This window comes from Canis lupus, chromosome 13 (assembly GCF_003254725.2).
Source record: "Canis lupus dingo isolate Sandy chromosome 13, ASM325472v2, whole genome shotgun sequence".
Classification (NCBI taxonomy): Eukaryota; Metazoa; Chordata; class Mammalia; order Carnivora; family Canidae; genus Canis; species Canis lupus.
This window is the reverse complement of record NC_064255.1, coordinates 21,730,451-21,748,670: the sequence shown is the minus strand read 5'-3', so window position 1 is coordinate 21,748,670 and position 18,220 is coordinate 21,730,451. Positions and strand designations below refer to the sequence as shown.

The 18,220-nt window shown below is 37.0% G+C and overlaps 1 protein-coding gene across 7 annotated transcripts in view; it reads right to left on the bottom strand.

The window, feature by feature from the left end:
* The window catches only part of TBC1D31 (TBC1 domain family member 31), a 68,302-nt gene that overhangs the window by 20,039 nt on the left and 30,043 nt on the right, over window positions 1-18,220 (bottom strand). For 4 of the 7 annotated variants that reach the window (XM_025450385.3, XM_049092690.1, XM_049092692.1 and 1 more), the window contains 9 exons: window positions 16,500-16,676; window positions 12,002-12,081; window positions 11,774-11,920; window positions 9,491-9,624; window positions 5,920-6,053; window positions 5,414-5,593; window positions 3,636-3,868; window positions 3,029-3,181; window positions 1,503-1,638 (listed from right to left, as the gene is read on the bottom strand). In XM_025450385.3, the coding sequence (XP_025306170.1) occupies window positions 1,503-1,638; window positions 3,029-3,181; window positions 3,636-3,868; window positions 5,414-5,593; window positions 5,920-6,053; window positions 9,491-9,624; window positions 11,774-11,920; window positions 12,002-12,081; window positions 16,500-16,676 (1,374 nt within the window). Of the gene's footprint in view, window positions 1-1,502; window positions 1,639-3,028; window positions 3,182-3,635; window positions 3,869-5,147; window positions 5,221-5,413; window positions 5,594-5,919; window positions 6,054-9,490; window positions 9,625-11,773; window positions 11,921-12,001; window positions 12,082-16,499; window positions 16,677-18,220 lie in introns of those variants that run through there. The other 3 variants (XR_007401534.1, XM_025450388.1, XM_049092693.1) reach the window with 3 other exon arrangements.

The window sequence follows — 18,220 nt, the reverse complement described above, 5'->3', positions numbered from 1 at the left end:
CCCTGCATGAAGTCTGCTTCTTCCTCTGCTGTGTACCTGCCTCTCTCTTTCTCTGTGTGTCTCTCATGAATTAAAAAAAAAAAAAAAAAAATCTTAAAAAAAAAAAGTCACATAATTTCCATGTCATGAAATTATGTTTCTTGAGTTCTTTTAACCATTTAAAAAGTTAAAACCAGGGTTGCCTGGGTGGCTTCATCAGTTAAGTGGCTGACTTGTGATTTTGGCGTAGGTCATAATCTCATGGGTCGTGGGACAGAAATCCATATGGGGCTCCGCAACTCAGCAGGGAGTCTGCTTGAGATTCTCTCCCTCTGCTCCTACCCCCCACTCACTCTCTCTAAACCAAATAAATCATAAAAAAAAGTGACCAGTCCAAATTGAGGTATACTATATAAACTATTAGATTTCCAAGATTTAGTATAAACAAAAAGTAATATATCTCATTAATAACATCTTTGTACTAATTACATATTACAATAACTTGGAAATCTACTGTATTAAATATTAATTTCATGTTTCTTTTTTATTTTCTTATTTTTTTTAATGTGGCTATTAGAAAACAAGATTGCCTATGTGGCTCACATCATATCTCTACTGGATCCTGCTGCCTCAAATGGCACAAACAGCCAATGTAAATTGATAAGGAAAAAACCTGATAGAAAAAAGGACAAAAGATATGGACATAAAATTTATAGTTCTACAAACAGAAGATAGTAAGTAACTTGGGAGATATTTAACCTCACTAGCAAGAAAAAAAAAAGGCAAATTAAAATATACAATTTGCACCCATCAGATTGGCAAATATTAAGACTGATGTACTCTGAATTGACTAGGGTATAAGCACTCTTATATATACACTTAAAATAGGTAGGTTCATTTCTAGAGAATAATTTGATATACCTTGGAATTTACTCAACAAAACTATGAGTGCAACCTGAGTGCAATTTGTACTGAGAATGCTAACCTAGCACCGTTTTGTACAGCAAAGCACTATAAACCACCTCAATGTCTAACAGCAAAGGATTAATCAAGCGATAATATAGTCACAATGGAATGCTAGGCAACCATGAGAAATGGAAAAGCTGTATTGCCATTTTTCAGTGTATCTCTGGGGGAGGAAAGGAGAGAAGAGTGGGGAAGGTTTTGACTCCATGCATTTTATGACAGAAATTTTCTTGTATTAGCCATGTGCAAATTTTTATACTAAAAAAGAGTATTTCCCCTACTTCACAGTTAATGGTTAATCGATGCTTCTATTTTTCGAGAAGTAGTCGCCAAGGATGCCAGTCAAACTGACTAATTTTCTTGGCATTTCTAAAATCTTTAATTATTAATGAAATATGGAAGTGAATAAGAAGAGCCTAGGGAAAAGTGAAAGTAAAGAGGCTATTTAATATTCCTTGTGAATTCTAGCAATAACATTGATCTTGAGGGTGTTTGGGTCACAGTTCAATGAGAGTAAAGGGTGATCCCAAGTGAGCACAAAAGTAGTGGTCATATACCTTTCTCTCGAGTTCATCGTCCAGCCTTCTTAATTCCATCTCACGCTGATCTTGCTGCAGCTTCAGAAAGCGCCTTCTTGTAGCATCTTGTAAGTGCATCTCCTTTACTTTCAACTCTCTTTTCACAGAAGCTAGTCTTAAATACAAAATACATCAAGAGAAACAAATCAACACATTTCTCAATGTAGATTTAAATGGAAACATGTGTCCCAACAATGAAAGGCCTGGCACGTATTAGGGTGCACTGCCCCAGTGTGACTGGTGCTACCGTGGCATGGTGGTATGTATACCACACATGGGTGAACACTGCCCATGTCTGCATGCATGGAAATGACATGTGTCTACACACAACTGGTTATTCATTTCAGATTTAAAAGTTCTTATAACAGGTCTATTCAGATCATCTCACTACAGTCGATACCCTTTATCTGAAGAAGAACAAAAATTGCTCCAGTGTGACCAAAGATTACATAGGCTTACTCTTCCAGAATTTTAGTATAAGGTTAATGCTCAGTTCAGTAATTGTTTTTAACCCACACTAGAAATTGGTTTCATAAAGTCCCAACCAAGAGTAAAAATCAGTAAACACTTACAGAAGTGAGTTTCCCAACGATTAGGCTTTTTTTTTTTTTTAAAGATTTTATTTATTCATGAGAAACAGAGAGAGAGAGAGAGAGAGAGAGAGAGGCAGAAACATAGGCAGAGGGAGAAGCAGGCTCCATGCAGGGAGCCCGATGTGGGACTCGATCTGATCCGTGGACCCCGGGATCACGCCCTGAGCTAAAAGCAGACACTCAACCACTGAGCCACCCAGGAGTCCCTACTATTGAATCCCATAATCTTAATCAATTTAAACATTTTGCTTTATTAATGTATGTTCAAATAAGCATTTAGCACTTCTAGCACCCTGTCCTCCAAAGTATGAAATGCATAGAGATAATCATTTTATGTTTCAATTTTCAAGTCATGCCAGTATGCTTAAAACACAATTTTAAGGGCTCCCTGGGTGGCTCAGCGGTTTAGCTCCTGCCTTTGGCCCAGGGTGCGATCCTGGAGTCCCGGGATCGAGTCCCACGTCGGGTTCCTGGCATGGAGCCTGCTTCTCCCTCCTCCTGTGTCTCTGCCTCTCTCTCTCTATCATAAATAAATAAATATTAAAAAAAAACCACAATTTAAAAAATTATGCCTTCCTCAAGGTGATTTACCCAGCACTGTATTACAGAGCATTTCTGCCTATTGTATAATGATGTTTCCAATAACATCCTCCAAGGTACATTAGGTCTTGTATTACTTCTGAATAATCAGTGCAAAATTATAGTGCAGTGCAGTATAGTTTCAGAATTATGTTTCAGTATATGTCAATCTTTTGAAATGTGGTATATGCAGATTTCTTTTTATTAGCTTATATTTTTGCTTAATGGAAATGCCACAGGTGGGTAATGCTATATATATAGAAAATAAAGAAGAAAATAAAAATTATTTGACTAACTCACATGTCCAGATTTTCTCAAAGCGGTAACACATACCTCTGCCTTTGCTGTACCATCTTCTCCTCCTCCTGTAAGAGCAATTCTCTCCTTGTTTCTTCAGCTTTACGAAGGAGTTCTTGTTTTTGGTACCAAGCTTCATCTTCAACTCTTTGCTGGTCTACTTCAGCTTGCATATCTTCAACCATCTGCCTTAAGTAGGGAATACTTCTTATTACATCCAGACACAAACAAGCCTCCAATATACATTTGTGATCACGAAAGGGTAAATTGCTATTTCCCTTTGAGACCCTGAACAACTGCCTTTTACTTTCAAAAATTAAAGTTTATCTCATTCAAGGGGAAGAAAGCACTGGAAAGGATGCCCTATGTAAGTCTCACCAAAAAATGCAAAGAAAAAAATGCAAACAAAGAAAACTGAGTAATTTAAGTCCAAGAACAATCAAAACACGAAATATATACCTGATTAATATGATTGTTTTACTTCTATATGCAAGAATTAAATACCTTTAAAGATATTCCCAGCCTTCAAACTCTGATTCTACACAAATACTTAATATTTTACATGTGTTTTTCATAAAAATTTTGTCTATATTTATAACAGATTTTGCTTCTATCCCACAAAGTACAACTATTCCATGATTACCTCTCCCTCAGGTAGTCCAATTCATCATTTCTTATTCTTTCTCGCTCCTGTGTCTGATAGTCCACGATGAACTTTGGATATTGGTTAAATACTGGATACTGCCCTTTTGTCAGTGCCACAAAAACATGAAGCATGCTGTCTGGATGAATGTCAGTGGGAGTGGTATCCATGAGACGATAAACTTCCTTAATTACAACACTTATATCCAAGTTATTCCGATGATGAAAAAAATACTGTAAGAGAACTTTGTGTTTAAATTGTGATTTACATAACAAAGCAACTATGAGATAGAATTAAAACAAGAGTTTAAAGTATGAATTTTCTTTCTCTCTCTCTTTCTTGGCAAATTCACTGAAGATTTTCTTAACCCAAGTTTTTGAGTCAATTTCATATTTTCAAAGTCCAATAAAATTTCAAAACCAAATTTCTGAAATAATACTTTTTAAGTTTTAACTCAAACCAAAGGCCTCCTTTATATTAGAAGAATACTTCAACCCACAATGGAGCAAGCTCTTCCACTTGGATTTTTTTCTCTGCAAAATCCAAAATAAATAAATATGAAAATAAATTAGCTTGATTCGTTCAAAATATTTGAAATGTTTCCACATTATCTTGTTCTGCTGGCAGGTCCAAATTATTTTTTTTTGAAGATTTTATTTACTTATTCATGAGAGACATACAGAGAGAGAGAAGAGGAGACATAGGCAGAAGGAGAAGCAGGCTCCCTGCAGGGAGCCCAACATGGGACTTGATCCCAGGACCCCAGGATCACGCCCTGAGTCAAAGGCAGATGCTCAACCACTGAGCTACCCAGGTGCTCCCGGCAGGTCCAAATTCTAAAAAATATATGTATATATGTATCTTGTGAACATTAAGTAAAAATAAAGTTTGACAGGGGGCACCTGGATAGCTCAGTCTGGCTCTTGATTTCAGCTCATGTCAAGAGTTGGGAGACTAAGCCCCTCGTTGGGCTTTGAGCTCAGTGGGGAGTCTGCTTCAGGTTCTCTCATCCTTCTGTCCCTCCTCACCCACTCTCTCTCTCTCTCAAATAAATATATCTTTTTTTTTTTTTAAAAAAAAGGAAAACTAAAAACCTTTTAAAAAAATAAAGTCTGCTAGGAACCACAAAATAAATAACAAGCAAGCCCAATTCCTCTTGTCTACCAAAAGAACCTCTTCTTTTATTATTTATGTATTTGAGAGGGAGACACAGATAGCGAGAGAGCACACATGGATGGGGGGAAGGCGCACTGAGCAAGGAGCCCAATGTAGGGCTCCATCCCAGGACCCTTGAGATCATGACCCGAGCTGAGGGCAGATGCTTAACCAACTGAGCTACCCAGGTGCTCCAAGAACTTCTCCTTTAAAAAACCTCCTCTCATGCTTTCCTAAGTAACTTTCCTCTTATGTCTCAAAATTCTCATAGTAACCATTTCATATGTGTAATAAGCATCCAGACTGTCACAGACTGGATGGGTCACTTATAAAACCACACACAGAACAACGACCCACCTGTTAAACATCCTTTACATAGGCAACAAGCATGGAACTTCCATATTACCATGTTTCTTTTCTGAAGCTATGACTGTAAGACAAATAGTGTGCTGTAATTGCCTGTTGGATTATCTACCAACTATGTCAGAGTAAGGATGTGGTACTGCATTACTACCCACCCAGCACTGGTAACTGACATGCAACAGGTACTCAATAAATGAATGGATCTTTCAATTGAAATAAATGAAACTTGAGAACCATTACTTAAGAACAAGGATATTTACCTCAAAATCATCTTTAAGACTGCAGTTGAGCAAAGGAGCTCTAGAGCATATGTTGTAGGCTACAACAGTCATGAGGAGGAATGAAGGATGGTTGGAAAAGACATTATCAAATAATTTTAGCCACTCCTCTCTTGTTAGTACTTCTGAAAAAATGGTTTCAAGAAGAGGCCAAGCATACAGCTAAAATAAATAAGGAAAGATTTATTAGTTTCCTACGGAAAAGTCGTTAAGTCATTGCCAATATTTTCTTACATTTGATGGAGCAGTTAGAGTTAAAAACAGTTATGTTAAAAACAACTGGGAAAAGAACCACCTTACTCCGGACCTTTCTTTACAGACTTTCAGGAAAGCAGTTTAAGGAAGAAGAATGGAATACTGTTAAAAATACAAAAGGTAGTATATTCTTTTATTATACTCTTTCAAGAAAATACTGCCTTACTTATACCAGAACCAATGTTAGCTTCCCAAATAAGCCATGTTATCCTAAAAAACCTTATTCTTCTTACCTGGGAAGTTATATCGTGATCTATGAAGTGCTGCAGTAGTTCTTTGTCATGAAATGCCAAAACATTTTCTATCATACTGAGAATATTGATAGGAGGATTCGGAAAATATTCAAACCAGTGTTGACACCAATTGACTATGAAGAAAAAAATAGAAAATTTATCTTTACCATTCTGATTTATCAAAAGATTTTGCAATTCTTAAATGTATCCACTCTTTATGCCATCAATATGCTCATTAACAAAGAACACATGATAACTCTTCAAGTTCTAGAACAATTGATTTTAAAGTTCCATCATGTTAACAATAGTATTTTAGGTTTATGGAACTGGCCAATTTCTTCAAATGAGAGCAGGTGATAAGAAAGTGTCAATCAAAACAAACGATACTTCCCTTAGTATTCCTGATCCTCACCATAGGGCATTCTGCTTCCTACTTCTCCTGGTTAACAGAATGACCCTTCTAAAAAAACTTCTTTCTTAAGTCTTTGTTAAATGTGACGAATGGGGGGTGCCTGAGTGGCTCCATCGGTTAAGGGTCTGCCTTCAGCTCAGGTCATGATCTCAGGGTCCTAGGATTGAGCCCCGCACTGGGCTCCCTGCTCAGTGGGGGAGCCTGCTTCTCTCTCTCCTCACGATTTGCGCTCTAGCTCTGTCACTATCTCTCTCTCTGAAATAAATAAAATCTTAAAAACAAAACAAAACCGATGAACATTAAATGCCAATCTCCTGAAATCTACTCAAATTCATACCTAATCAGGGATGCTTGAGTGGAAAAGGACTGTGGTTCCATCCTTTGATGATAAAGGTCTCTTCACATATTAGCTAACCAAGGTTTAGGTCAGTGGAATTTTGGATTACATACGGTTATAAAGGGCCTACTAATTCCAGAAGTCAATTATTTATTAGTAAGTAAATTTGAGTTAATAATTAAGGTATAATTAAACTCTTGCAAAAACTAAGCTTTAGGGATCCCTGGATGGCGCAGCGGTTTGGCGCCTGCCTTTGGCCCAGGGCGCGATCCTGGAGACCCGGGATCGAGTCCCACGTCGGGCTCCCGGTGCATGGAGCCTGCTTCTCCCTCTGCCTGTGTCTCTGCCTCTCTCTCTCTCTGTGACTATCACAAATAAATAAATAAATACCTTAAAAAAAAATTTTAAAAACTAAGCTTTAAAGGAAATTATTTCGACTTCTTTAACTGCTGCTCGAGTTAACTCTAAGAGAAAAATCCAGTTCAGCAACATGTGCTAAGTACCTACCATGACTCAGACAGACACTGCTAATCCTAGGAATTGTCAAACACTGCACACAGATACGGCCCTGATTTTTATACCTAATCATCAACAGAACACTGCTTTCAATTAGGCAAAAGGGAAACCCTGCTTTACACAGTAACTTCCTCTGTTCGGCATGGAGTCACCACAACAGGAGTACGAGTAGAGGACCTAGACACAGAACTGAATGAGAACAGGATAAGGAGAAATCACTGTGTGGAGATCTTTGACTCCACCTGAAGAACTAACTCCCTCTTGGTCATAAAGAGACTGTAAAACAGTGCTTAAAATGACTTCTATAAACACATTCCAAATCATATACCAAAGTGATTATATTCCTTCAGACTTTCTACTAGGTCCCAACTAGACTGTGAACCTGAACGGTCAGAACAATGGTAATATCGCAAGCAGTGCTAACATTTAGTTGGAGCTAACATTTAGTAAATGTTTATTAGCTAAAACTAGTTTGAGACCCTTGATGAAAATTCACAGCTACTCATGCTGACCATGATGGATCTTCTAGATTTAGATTTCAGGTTTAGAAGGAAAATCAATTCCTCAGCACGTAATCATGCTCCAACGATTTAACAAGATTTTACTGGAAATAAAGAGTGCAATTGCTGGGTTATATGGTATTTTATGTTTAACTTTTTGAGGAACTGCCAATTTTCTACAGTGACCATCATTTTACATTTCCAGCGATATATGAAGGTTCCAATTTTTCCACATTCTTGCCAATCCCTCTTTTTTTCCCCAATTTTGAAATTATAGCCATCCTAGTAGGTATAAGTAGCATCTCAGTGTGGTTTTTTAATTTGCATTTCCCTAATAACTAATGATCCAGAGCGTCTTCTCATGTACTCATTTGCCACTTAGATATCTCCTATGGAGAAAAGTCTAATCAAGGTCTTTGTCCATATAAAAATGGGATTATTTTTCTTTTTGTTGTTGAGTTGCTTCTTTTCCTTTTAAAACACAAAGTGTTTTGCCAGGGTAAACTAGTATAACCCTTTTGAGGAATCAATTAGAATATTCTTATTTTTTTGACCTAATAATACCAATTCCAGGAATTTGACCAAGAGAAAAGAATCATAATCATTTCTATGTAAAGATAGTTATAACATTGTTTCTTGAGGTAAAAATTAGAAATAACCTAAATGTCCAACAACAGATTAAACTAGTACATTTACATTATAGAATATTTTAGTAGTGAGGGGGAAAAAAAAGAATCCTACAGTCAATAAAATATAAAGTTTATAAAAAGAGAAATGTACATAACATTAAAGTAATATAATTATAAATTTTTTTCAATTATAAAAATTTTAAATATTGCTTAAAATGTATGGAAAAATTATTTAAAAAACTAAAGGTCTACCAGTTGGGGAACTAAATTATAATACATCTATATGATGAAATGTTACATTACCCAGGGAATAAATTATATTTTTCAAGAATATTTAATGATTTGGGGGAAATGCTCTTATAAGAAATTCATCAATATATTATCAAAGATTATCCATGGGGAGGAAGAACACTGGTGACTTTCCTTTTGTAGATTTTCCTATATTTTCTCCAATGATCAGTAAAAATTAACCAAAGCAAATACAATGTAATTAAATGAACAAAAAAACATAAAGAGAAATATAATACTCACAATATGTATACTTGAATCTTTTATTTCTTTTAAAAATTTTACTGTTATAGGTAAGAGCTTTTCTCCTTTGTACAAGACAATCTTTTAAAGTAATTTAAAATACATATAAAATTGTTATTTTTGTTAAATCAATCTATAATTGGATCCAGTTTATTAAATGCTTTACATACTTGTTACAATCCTAGGAATATTAACTGACTTTCAGTAAGTAAAGAATCTGCTTCTTTCTTATTATTTTTAAGATTTTATTTATTTGAGAGAGTGAGTACACGCAGGAGCTGGGGGGCTGGAGGGGGCACAGCAGAGGGACACTTGAACTCCCCGCTGAATGCTGAGCCCCAGGAGTGGATCCCAGGACACTGACTGAGATCATGACCTGAGATGAAGTCATATGGTTAACCAACTGAGCCATCCAGGTGCCCCTGCTTCCTCTTACTAACAAAATCTAACCTGTATTAGTATCTTCTAAAATGTAACTATCCAGATTTTCCTGTAAATAAAAAGGTTTATGTATAAATATCCAAATCATCCATTTCACGCTCTGTATCTGATTGTTTAACACCAGAATTGCTAAATGTCACAAAGACATCAGAAAAACAGACAGAAATCTGCCCTTGGTTTCATTATTTAATACTTATTTACTTACTGATGAGGGTAGCAACAACTTCAAAACAGATGAGTTGGTTGTTCTGGAATAATTTTACAAATGGAAATGCCAAGAGTGGAAGATATGGTGTGTCGCTGAAGATGGCAGACCAGTGAGCTAACGCAGATAGGGTTCTGTGAATCATGTAAGAAAACAAAGACCAGAAAAGTTTATTATTAGAATTTTAAGTAAAACATTCGCATGATAAAAAAAATTTGCTACAGACGGTATATTTGATTCTCCCCTCTACCTTTGTCATCTAGCTTACTTCCCCAGAACCACTGTTAAAAAGTATAGATCTTTTTTTTTTTTTTTAAAGATTTTATTTATTTACTCATGAGAGACAGAGAGAGGGAGGCAGAGACACAGGCAGAGGGAGAAACAAGTTCCACACAGGGAGCCCTACGCAGGACTTGATCCCGGGTCTCCAGGATCACGCACTGGGCTGAAGGCGGCGCTAAACCGCTGAGCCACCCGGGTGCCCTAGATCCTTTTTTTAAAAAAATCACAAAGGTTGATATAAACATTGTTTCCACACCTTGTATTTTTTGCTTAATAGTATCTTGGAAATAGTTCAATCTAAGTAGATGTGGAGCTTTGATGGCACATGACAGTTTTGTGTAGATACCTTAATTTCTTAAATTTGGCTTTACTGGGCATTTCAGTTGCTTCTAATCCTTTATAAACAATGCCATGCTTAACGTTTTATTTACATTTACATGTGGGAATATAGATTTGGATAAATTCCTAGAAGGGAATTGCTGAGTCAAAAAACATGTGCACCAATTTCAATAGCCAGTGCCAAATTATTCTTTGCAAAAATAGCGTCTATTCACATTCTCATTAGCAGAATAAAGGGATGCCCATTTTTTCACTGTGGCCAACATGTTTTATTATCAATTTTCTTTTTCTTTTTTTAAAGATTTTATTTATTTATTCATGAGAGACATAGAGAGAGAGGCAGGGACACAGGCAGAGGGAGAAGCAGGCTCCCTGTGGAGAGCCCACTGAGGGACTCAATCCTGGAACTCCGGGGTCACGCCCTGAGTCAAAGGCACATGCTCAACCACTGAGCCACCCAGGTGCTGCTCCAGGACTATTTTTTTAAAATTTTGGTCAATTGAAACTCAGAAAAACAACGGCAATGTGGTTTTAAATGTGTATATATACATATTTTTTCAATGTAATTTTGACTGGCATTTATTATAAGGGAGATACACAACTTTTCATGTTTAAGAACTATATCCTCAGCTATGAACAACACATTCAATCCTTTTTCCATTTTTTTTTTAAGATTTATTTATTTGAGAGAGAGAAAGAGAGAGAGAGCGTGCACACACAGAGGGAGTGGGAGAAGGAGAAGCAGACTCTCTGCTGAACAGGGAGCGGGATGTGGGGCTGCTCATTCCTGACCCTGAGATCATGACCTGAGTCAAAAGCAGAAACTCAACCAACTGAGCCACCCAGGCAGCCCCTCTTTTTCCATTTTTTATTGGTTGGTCCTTTCCACACTCATTTTACATGAGTATTTCATATAGAAACCAGCCTTTTGTCTTATGTTTTATATATACTTTTTCACTTTTACATTTGTCTTTGGGGAATTTTTTTACATGTAGAGATCTGTGTTCATATCAATCTCTTCTGGACACATCATGCTTTAAAAGGCCCGCCTTACTCTAGGGCTGTAATTCTCCTATATTTACTTTTAAGGTTTCCTTTTTTTAAAAAAAAAACTTTTATTTTGAAATAGTTTTAGGTTTCCAAAAAAGCCACAAAAATAGTAGAGAGGTTCCTATATACCTTTCACTCAAATTATTCTAATGTCAACATCTTTCATAAATATGGTACAATTAGGACACTAAGAAATTAACATCAGTACTATGCTATTAACTAAATCAGACTTCATTCAGATTTTATCATTTTTCCCCATTTTTTTATGTGTCATTTTTTTCATTTTGCCAAACTAGGACTCAACACTATATTTATTTGCTAAATTAAGAGCCCATAGGCTCTTCCAACATGGGAGCTCCCCAGTTTCTTATCTTTAGGACATTGACATTTTGGGGGAATATCACATAGTTATTTTATTTATAGAGTGTCCCTCAACGTTTTCTCATGACTTAGAGTGGGGTTTATACGTTTTTGGTAAGAATACCTAGAAAGTGATGTGCAACATATTAAGGTGGTATCTGCTGAGTTTCTCTACTATAAAATTCCCATCTTCTCATTTATAATTAATATCTTGAGGAAGATATACATATTGCTGCAATATACTGAACATACCTCTGTAACACTCTGAGTAGTTTCCTGCTTTTGATGGGGTATTTCTTCTGAAGGTTGAGAAATGCCACATGAACACCTTTATCTTCCAGGCTGTTAAATGCAGTATGGTTTTCAGGCAGTTGTAGCAGAGAGCGCCAAATGAACATTCTGAAATAAAGGTATAATTTTAACCTAAAGTTTGGGGGAGGGGTGTAAAATTGATTTAACAGGGAAGAATGTAAATTTTACCTGTATTTCATTGGATATTCACCATAGCCTTTTAATAAGATTTGCAAACGCTTTTTGTTTAATCCATCTGACAACTCATTCTTAAAAAAAAAAATAACATCAATAAGTGACATCATCACAAAACAGAAAGGGTAATCTAGCTCACAATGGCTTTCCAGCATTACTTATTTATTTATAGATTTTACTATTTGAGACAGTGAGAAAGAGGGTGCAAGTTGGGGATGGAGGAGCAGAGAGGGAGGAGGAGGGAGAGGGGAGAAAATCTCAAGCAGATTTCCCTCTGAGCATGGAGTCCAATGCAGGACTCCTGAGATCATGACCTGGGCTAAAACCAACAGTCAGATGCTCAACCAACCAAGCCACCCAGGTGCCCCTGGAACCTCTTTGTAAACGAAGATAAAATCCCCAGGTGAGTTTGGCCTGGGTTTTATCTGTTCTTATCCTGACCATATACAGACGAAGTTCCTACTTCCCTTCCCATGTCATGACGCCAAGATTATAGTGAAGATTTCACCCTGTTCAAGTATTCTACTTTGACCTACTCCTTAGAGCTGGCTATGAATTGCTGAGAAGCAGCCCACTCCCTGACATATTTCTGAAGAATTCCCAAATTTGACTCCCACTAGAGTACTGCCCTGAAGGTGGTGCCTCTTATTTTCCAGAAATCAATTGTGACCATGCCCTTAGTTTTCCCAGAAAAGGCTCCTGTAAATTCTCAGGAAAGCTGAAGTCAGATCATGTCTCAGAGCTATCATTCAGCTTATTTTCTCATCAGAACATTCAACTAACAGGAATGAGATTATCCAACCTTTACACAGCTAGGTTTGTGCCTGCTACTTAGCTTTTTAAAACTAACTGATATTTTTGGAGGGGAGGTGGGTAGGGGAGATGGGGTAACTGGGTGATAGGCATGAAGGAGGGCACTCGACGGAATAAGCACTGGGTGTTACATGCCATTAAATTCTACCTCTGAAACTAATAATATACTATGTTAACTAAATTGAATGTAAATTAAAAAAACTAATATTTTAAGATTACCCATAAAAGTAATAAAACTATAAAGGACATAATTAACATGAAAATGCAGACAATAGTTACATCTATAGGATAGGGAGAGAAATGTGATTGGGAGTAGGCACACGGGAGCTTCAAAGCTACTGGTAATACTCAGTTTCTTAATGTGTATGTGGGTATGTCCTGAAAAGTGTTAACATGGGAGGTCTGAGAACACTACCCTTAGAGAGGTGTACTTGCAAGGCTGGGCCTTGTCTGGAGTCTAGAAACCTGGATTTCAGGAAATTTCCCACTGTCCCCAGATAAGAGTGGCTCACTGTGCCTAAATTGTTCGTACACTGTGATTTATGCTGAATACCTGCTCTCCTTGTAGAGTCCGGGATTTTGAGATGTACTTAACCTACGATGCCTATATAACCAGCTTTCACTGAAAACTCTGGCCACTGGGTCTCTAATGAATTTCCCTGGTAGACCACGCTTTACACATTCGTATTATGTCAGGTTCACAATTTTAAAATGCTCAGAGGAAAAAAAAAAGAGGTCATTAAAATTAATGTGAAAAACGCCAAGTGCTTGTGTGAATATGGAGCAACTAGAGCTCTCAAATACCTCTTGGTGGGAATGTAAATTGTTTCAACCAACTTCTTGGGAAAACTGACAGCATACTACAGCGGAACATAAGCATTACCAACAGGCTGGTAATTCCATTTCTAGGTTTTTATCCAGCATAAATATGCCCAACGTTCGCCAACAGACATGTACTACAATGTGCACAGCAGCACTATTTCTAACAGAAAATTTTTTTAAGAAGTAGAAAACCATCCAAATGTCTACCAACTACAGAATGGATAAAATTTGGTTTACTCACATGATGGAATTTTATATAGTTATGAGCGAATGATGTACAACTACATGGATTTCTCAAGCATAAATAAAACATAATGTTGAATGAAAGAAGCCAGATACAGGACTACAAACTGAATGATCCAATTTATATAAATACAGAAAAAGGCAGAACTCATCTATGGTGTTACAAGTCAGGAGAGGAGTCATCCTTGGGAAGAAAGGGTCTGGAAGGGACCAGAAGAGGGCCTTCTGGGTGCTACTAAGGGTCAATTTTTGGATTTGTGTGCTAGTGACACAGGTGTGTTCGGTCTATTAAAAAAAAAAAAAATCACTGAGCTGTATAGTGTACTTTTGTGTGTGCAATTGGTTTAATGTCAATAAAATGTTTTAAAAGTCCTTGAAAACATTACCAACTTCTTTATGAATATTTATATTTACTTTCAATTCCAAAGTAATATATGATCTTTGAGAAAATTATGAAAACACAAAAAATTTACATAAAGAAGAAAATAAAACTGAAAGCCCATCCCGCAAAGGTAATTTTATTAGCATCTTGGTTTTTCTTCAAAAATAATACGTATGTACTCAAAGTCTTTTCAAATCAAACTGATATCCAAGTATATAGTACTTATAGCTTGCTTTTTATTTTTAATATACTGTAATTATTTCCCTTTCCTCTTAAATATTCTTAGATTTCTAGTATATAGCTCTATCATAATTTATGACTGGTTACCTACAATCAGACATTTTGGTTGTTTCTAAGTTTTTCTTGAATAAATCTCTTTCTCTCTCTCTCTCACACACATACAGTATAGAAATTATCGCAAACAAGGCAAAAAGGCAAAGTAGCTCATTCTTTCTTAGAACCATTTGGCTTCTACTATCAAAAAATTTTTTTTTAATTTTTTAAAAAATTTATTTATGATAGTCACACAGAGAGAGAGAGAGAGAGGCAGAGACATAGGCTGAGGGAGAAGCAGGCTCCATGCACCGGGAGCCCGACATGGGATTCGATCCCGGGTCTCCAGGATCGCGCCCTGGGCCAAAGGCAGGCGCTAACCTGCTGCGCCACCCAGGGATCCCTACTATCAAAATTTTTATCCAAACTCTGATTTAAAAATTCTACTTCTCCCAATACATTTGTGCAAATGTTCAAAGATAATTATATAAGGCTTTCCACTTCATCACAGATTGTATTAACATGAGATTGATGATATAATCTAAATGCCAGCTAAGCACAGTAAATTAAGGCGAAGGTATATGCACAAAGGCAATACAATGCAAGTATTTTTTAAATGTTGTAGCACCATATGCATAAATATAGATATTTAATATGTTAAGTGATATAAGTTATAGAACAGTACTATGATTCCATTCATGTAAAAAAAATAGAAAGGTTAACACGTGCAGATATACATATATTTCTATATGCACAGAAGACTCCTGAAGCGTATCAACAACTATTAACAATGATTACCTCTGGGGAGTGCGAAGAAGAGTGGGCTAGGGGACAGGGAAGAAGAAAGATGTACTTTTATTTTTTCCCTTCCTAACATTCTATAGTAGCGTTAACAACGCAACTCATGCATGTAATTTTAAGTTTTCTAGGAACTATGTTAAGAAAATAAAAAGATGCAGGGATCCCTGGGTGGCGCAGCGGTTTGGCGCCTGCCTTTGGCCAGGGCGCGATCCTGGAGACCCGGGATTGAATCCCACATCGGGCTTCCGGTGCATGGAGCCTGCTTCTCCCTCTGCCTATGTCTCTGCCTCTTTCTTTCTCTCTCTGTGACTATCATAAATAAATAAAAATTAAAAAAAAAAAAAAAAAAAGAAAATAAAAAGATGCAGGTAAAATTAAGTTTAGTAATGTTTCATTTAGCCCAAGGTAATCAAAATATTGTCATTTCAACATATAATCGATGTAAATTATTTATATTTTATATTCCTTTTTTTTTCTTTTTTTTTAAATTTTTTAAAAATTTATTTATGATAGTCACACAGAGAGAGAGAGAGAGAGCGAGGCAGAGACACAGGCAGAGGGAGAAGCAGGCTCCATGCACCGGGAGCCCGACGTAGAATTCGACCCCGGGTCTCCAGGATCGCGCCCTGGGCCAAAGGCAGGCGCTAAACCGCTGCGCCACCCAGGGATCCCTATATTCCTTTTTTTTCAAAGTTTATTTACTTTAAGTAATCTCTACAGCCAACATAGGGCTCCAACTCAAGATCCTAAGAGCAAGAGTCACACATTCTTCTGACTGAGCCAGCCATGTGCCCCAAGATGTTTTACATTCTTCTGCTTATACAAAGTTTTCAACATCTGATGAGCATTTCTCACATACAGCACATCTCATTTCAGACTAGGCACATCTGAGGTATTCATGAGCCCCACGTGGCTAGTGGCTAGCGTACTGGACAGTGCAATTCTATACTGTTTGACTTTTTAAAAAACCATAAACATGTACTAATATAATTGTATATTGAAAATTTAGAAAACATGTTGTAATTTCAGTTACAACTTTCTTATCTTCTTACCTTTCCTTTAAGTTCTAAGAGAGGGAAGAGTGATGATGGCTTTAAGTATCGTAAATCTCCTCCATAGCAGAGTCATGACAAAAATGTCATCATAATATATTCTTACCTCTTTGTTTTCAAAACTACCAGTCAGGTCTTTCTTTAGTATTCTGGTTTGTATTCTGTTTTCCCTTGATCTGGCTGGCCGTTGTACTCTTCCTGATGTTACTTTCATCTTAAGGTCACCAGAATTCAGTTTACTCTTAGGCAAATCTTCAATCACTTTCACTAAGGGAGGAGGTGGCTAAAAGGGAGAAAAAATAAAATCCAGTGGCTATTCTTAGAACACAGACCTGTTCACATAAGATTTACAAAATTTGTTGTGATCAATTTCATAATGTACCTTTACATTATTCTCCAAGCAAAAAGTGTACATAAAATATCCAAAAATGTTTCCTTGTTGTTAAATCAAATTTCTGCCAAATTCCCTTGAAGAACACAATAAAGATACATGAATAACAACAATAGAGAATTTAATTATCCTTTGAAAGCTGGCCTTAAACCATACTGTATCAATTTATTTTTAAAAAAGATTTTATTTACTTGATTGAGCATGAGCAGGGGCGGGGGGGGGGCGGGCAGAGGGAGGGGGAAAAGCAGACTCCCTGTTGAGCAGGAAGCCCCATGCAGGACTCAAAATTCCAGAATCCTGAGATCATGACTGAGCTGAAGGCAGATGTTTAACCGACTGAGCCACCAAGGTTTCCCTAATCCATTTTTTTAATACTTGTGTGATAAAGTTAGTGGTTTGGTGGTAATCTGTGGCACAGAAGGCAGCTGGACACAGGGCCCTCTAGAATGCTGAGAGAAGCACCTTAATATTCTTTGGGCTTTTTTTTAAAAATTTATTTATTTATTTATTTATTTATTTATTTATTTATTTATGAATGATAGTCACGGGGGGGGGGGGGGCAGAGACACAGGCAGAGGGAGAAGCAGGCTCCATGCACCAGGAGCCCGGTGTGGGACTCGATCCCAGGTCTCCAGGATCGTGCCCTGGGCCAAAGGCAGGCACCAAACCACTGCGCCACCCAGGGATCCCCAATACTCTTTGGGCTTAAGTGAATTTCTCTGAGGGAGTTGTCAAATGACTTTCCTCTGGAAGCCTGGGACACTTGTCTCTCTCTGTCCTTGGTACTACAGAGATGGCCATTAGTCCTCTACTACGTTGACAGCTTAACAGGCAGTTCGGACGCCAAGACTTAGATTCTCCACCCTCATTATTATGGGAAAATAAAAGAAAATAAATCCCAACAGCTTCAATTTACTTAAGGGAAAATGATTCACAGAAACATTTTCTCCATGAATAATACTACTTTGAAATCAAAAGGTCTTCCCCGCTCAAAGGAAATGAGCAGATACGGTAACTCAGGTTTCCAAAGTTCTAAATATTCTGAAAGTTACAATGACTTTCACAGATTACTGAAATGTCTGAGTCCATTATTGCTAAGAGTTTCCTTAGTGATTAGCCCAGACTCAAATCAAAAACAAGGTGGATATGTGAGTTTTAAAAAATTTTTCTGGAAGCCAAAGTGCCAATTCCTGTTAGATGAGAAAACAGACCACAAACACAAGGAATATCCCATATGTCAAAATGAACACACCAGATTTCAGAAAAATACGATATACACATTACCTTGCATTCAGATCATCATGAAAGCTGGAACAATGTTTTTCCAAGATAAGGTAAATGACAATGAATCACTACTCCTCTAAAAAGCTCCTTGAAAACGAAACCAAACTTTTTGACCTCCCCCCGCCTTACTCCCAAAAGAAAAAAACAGAACA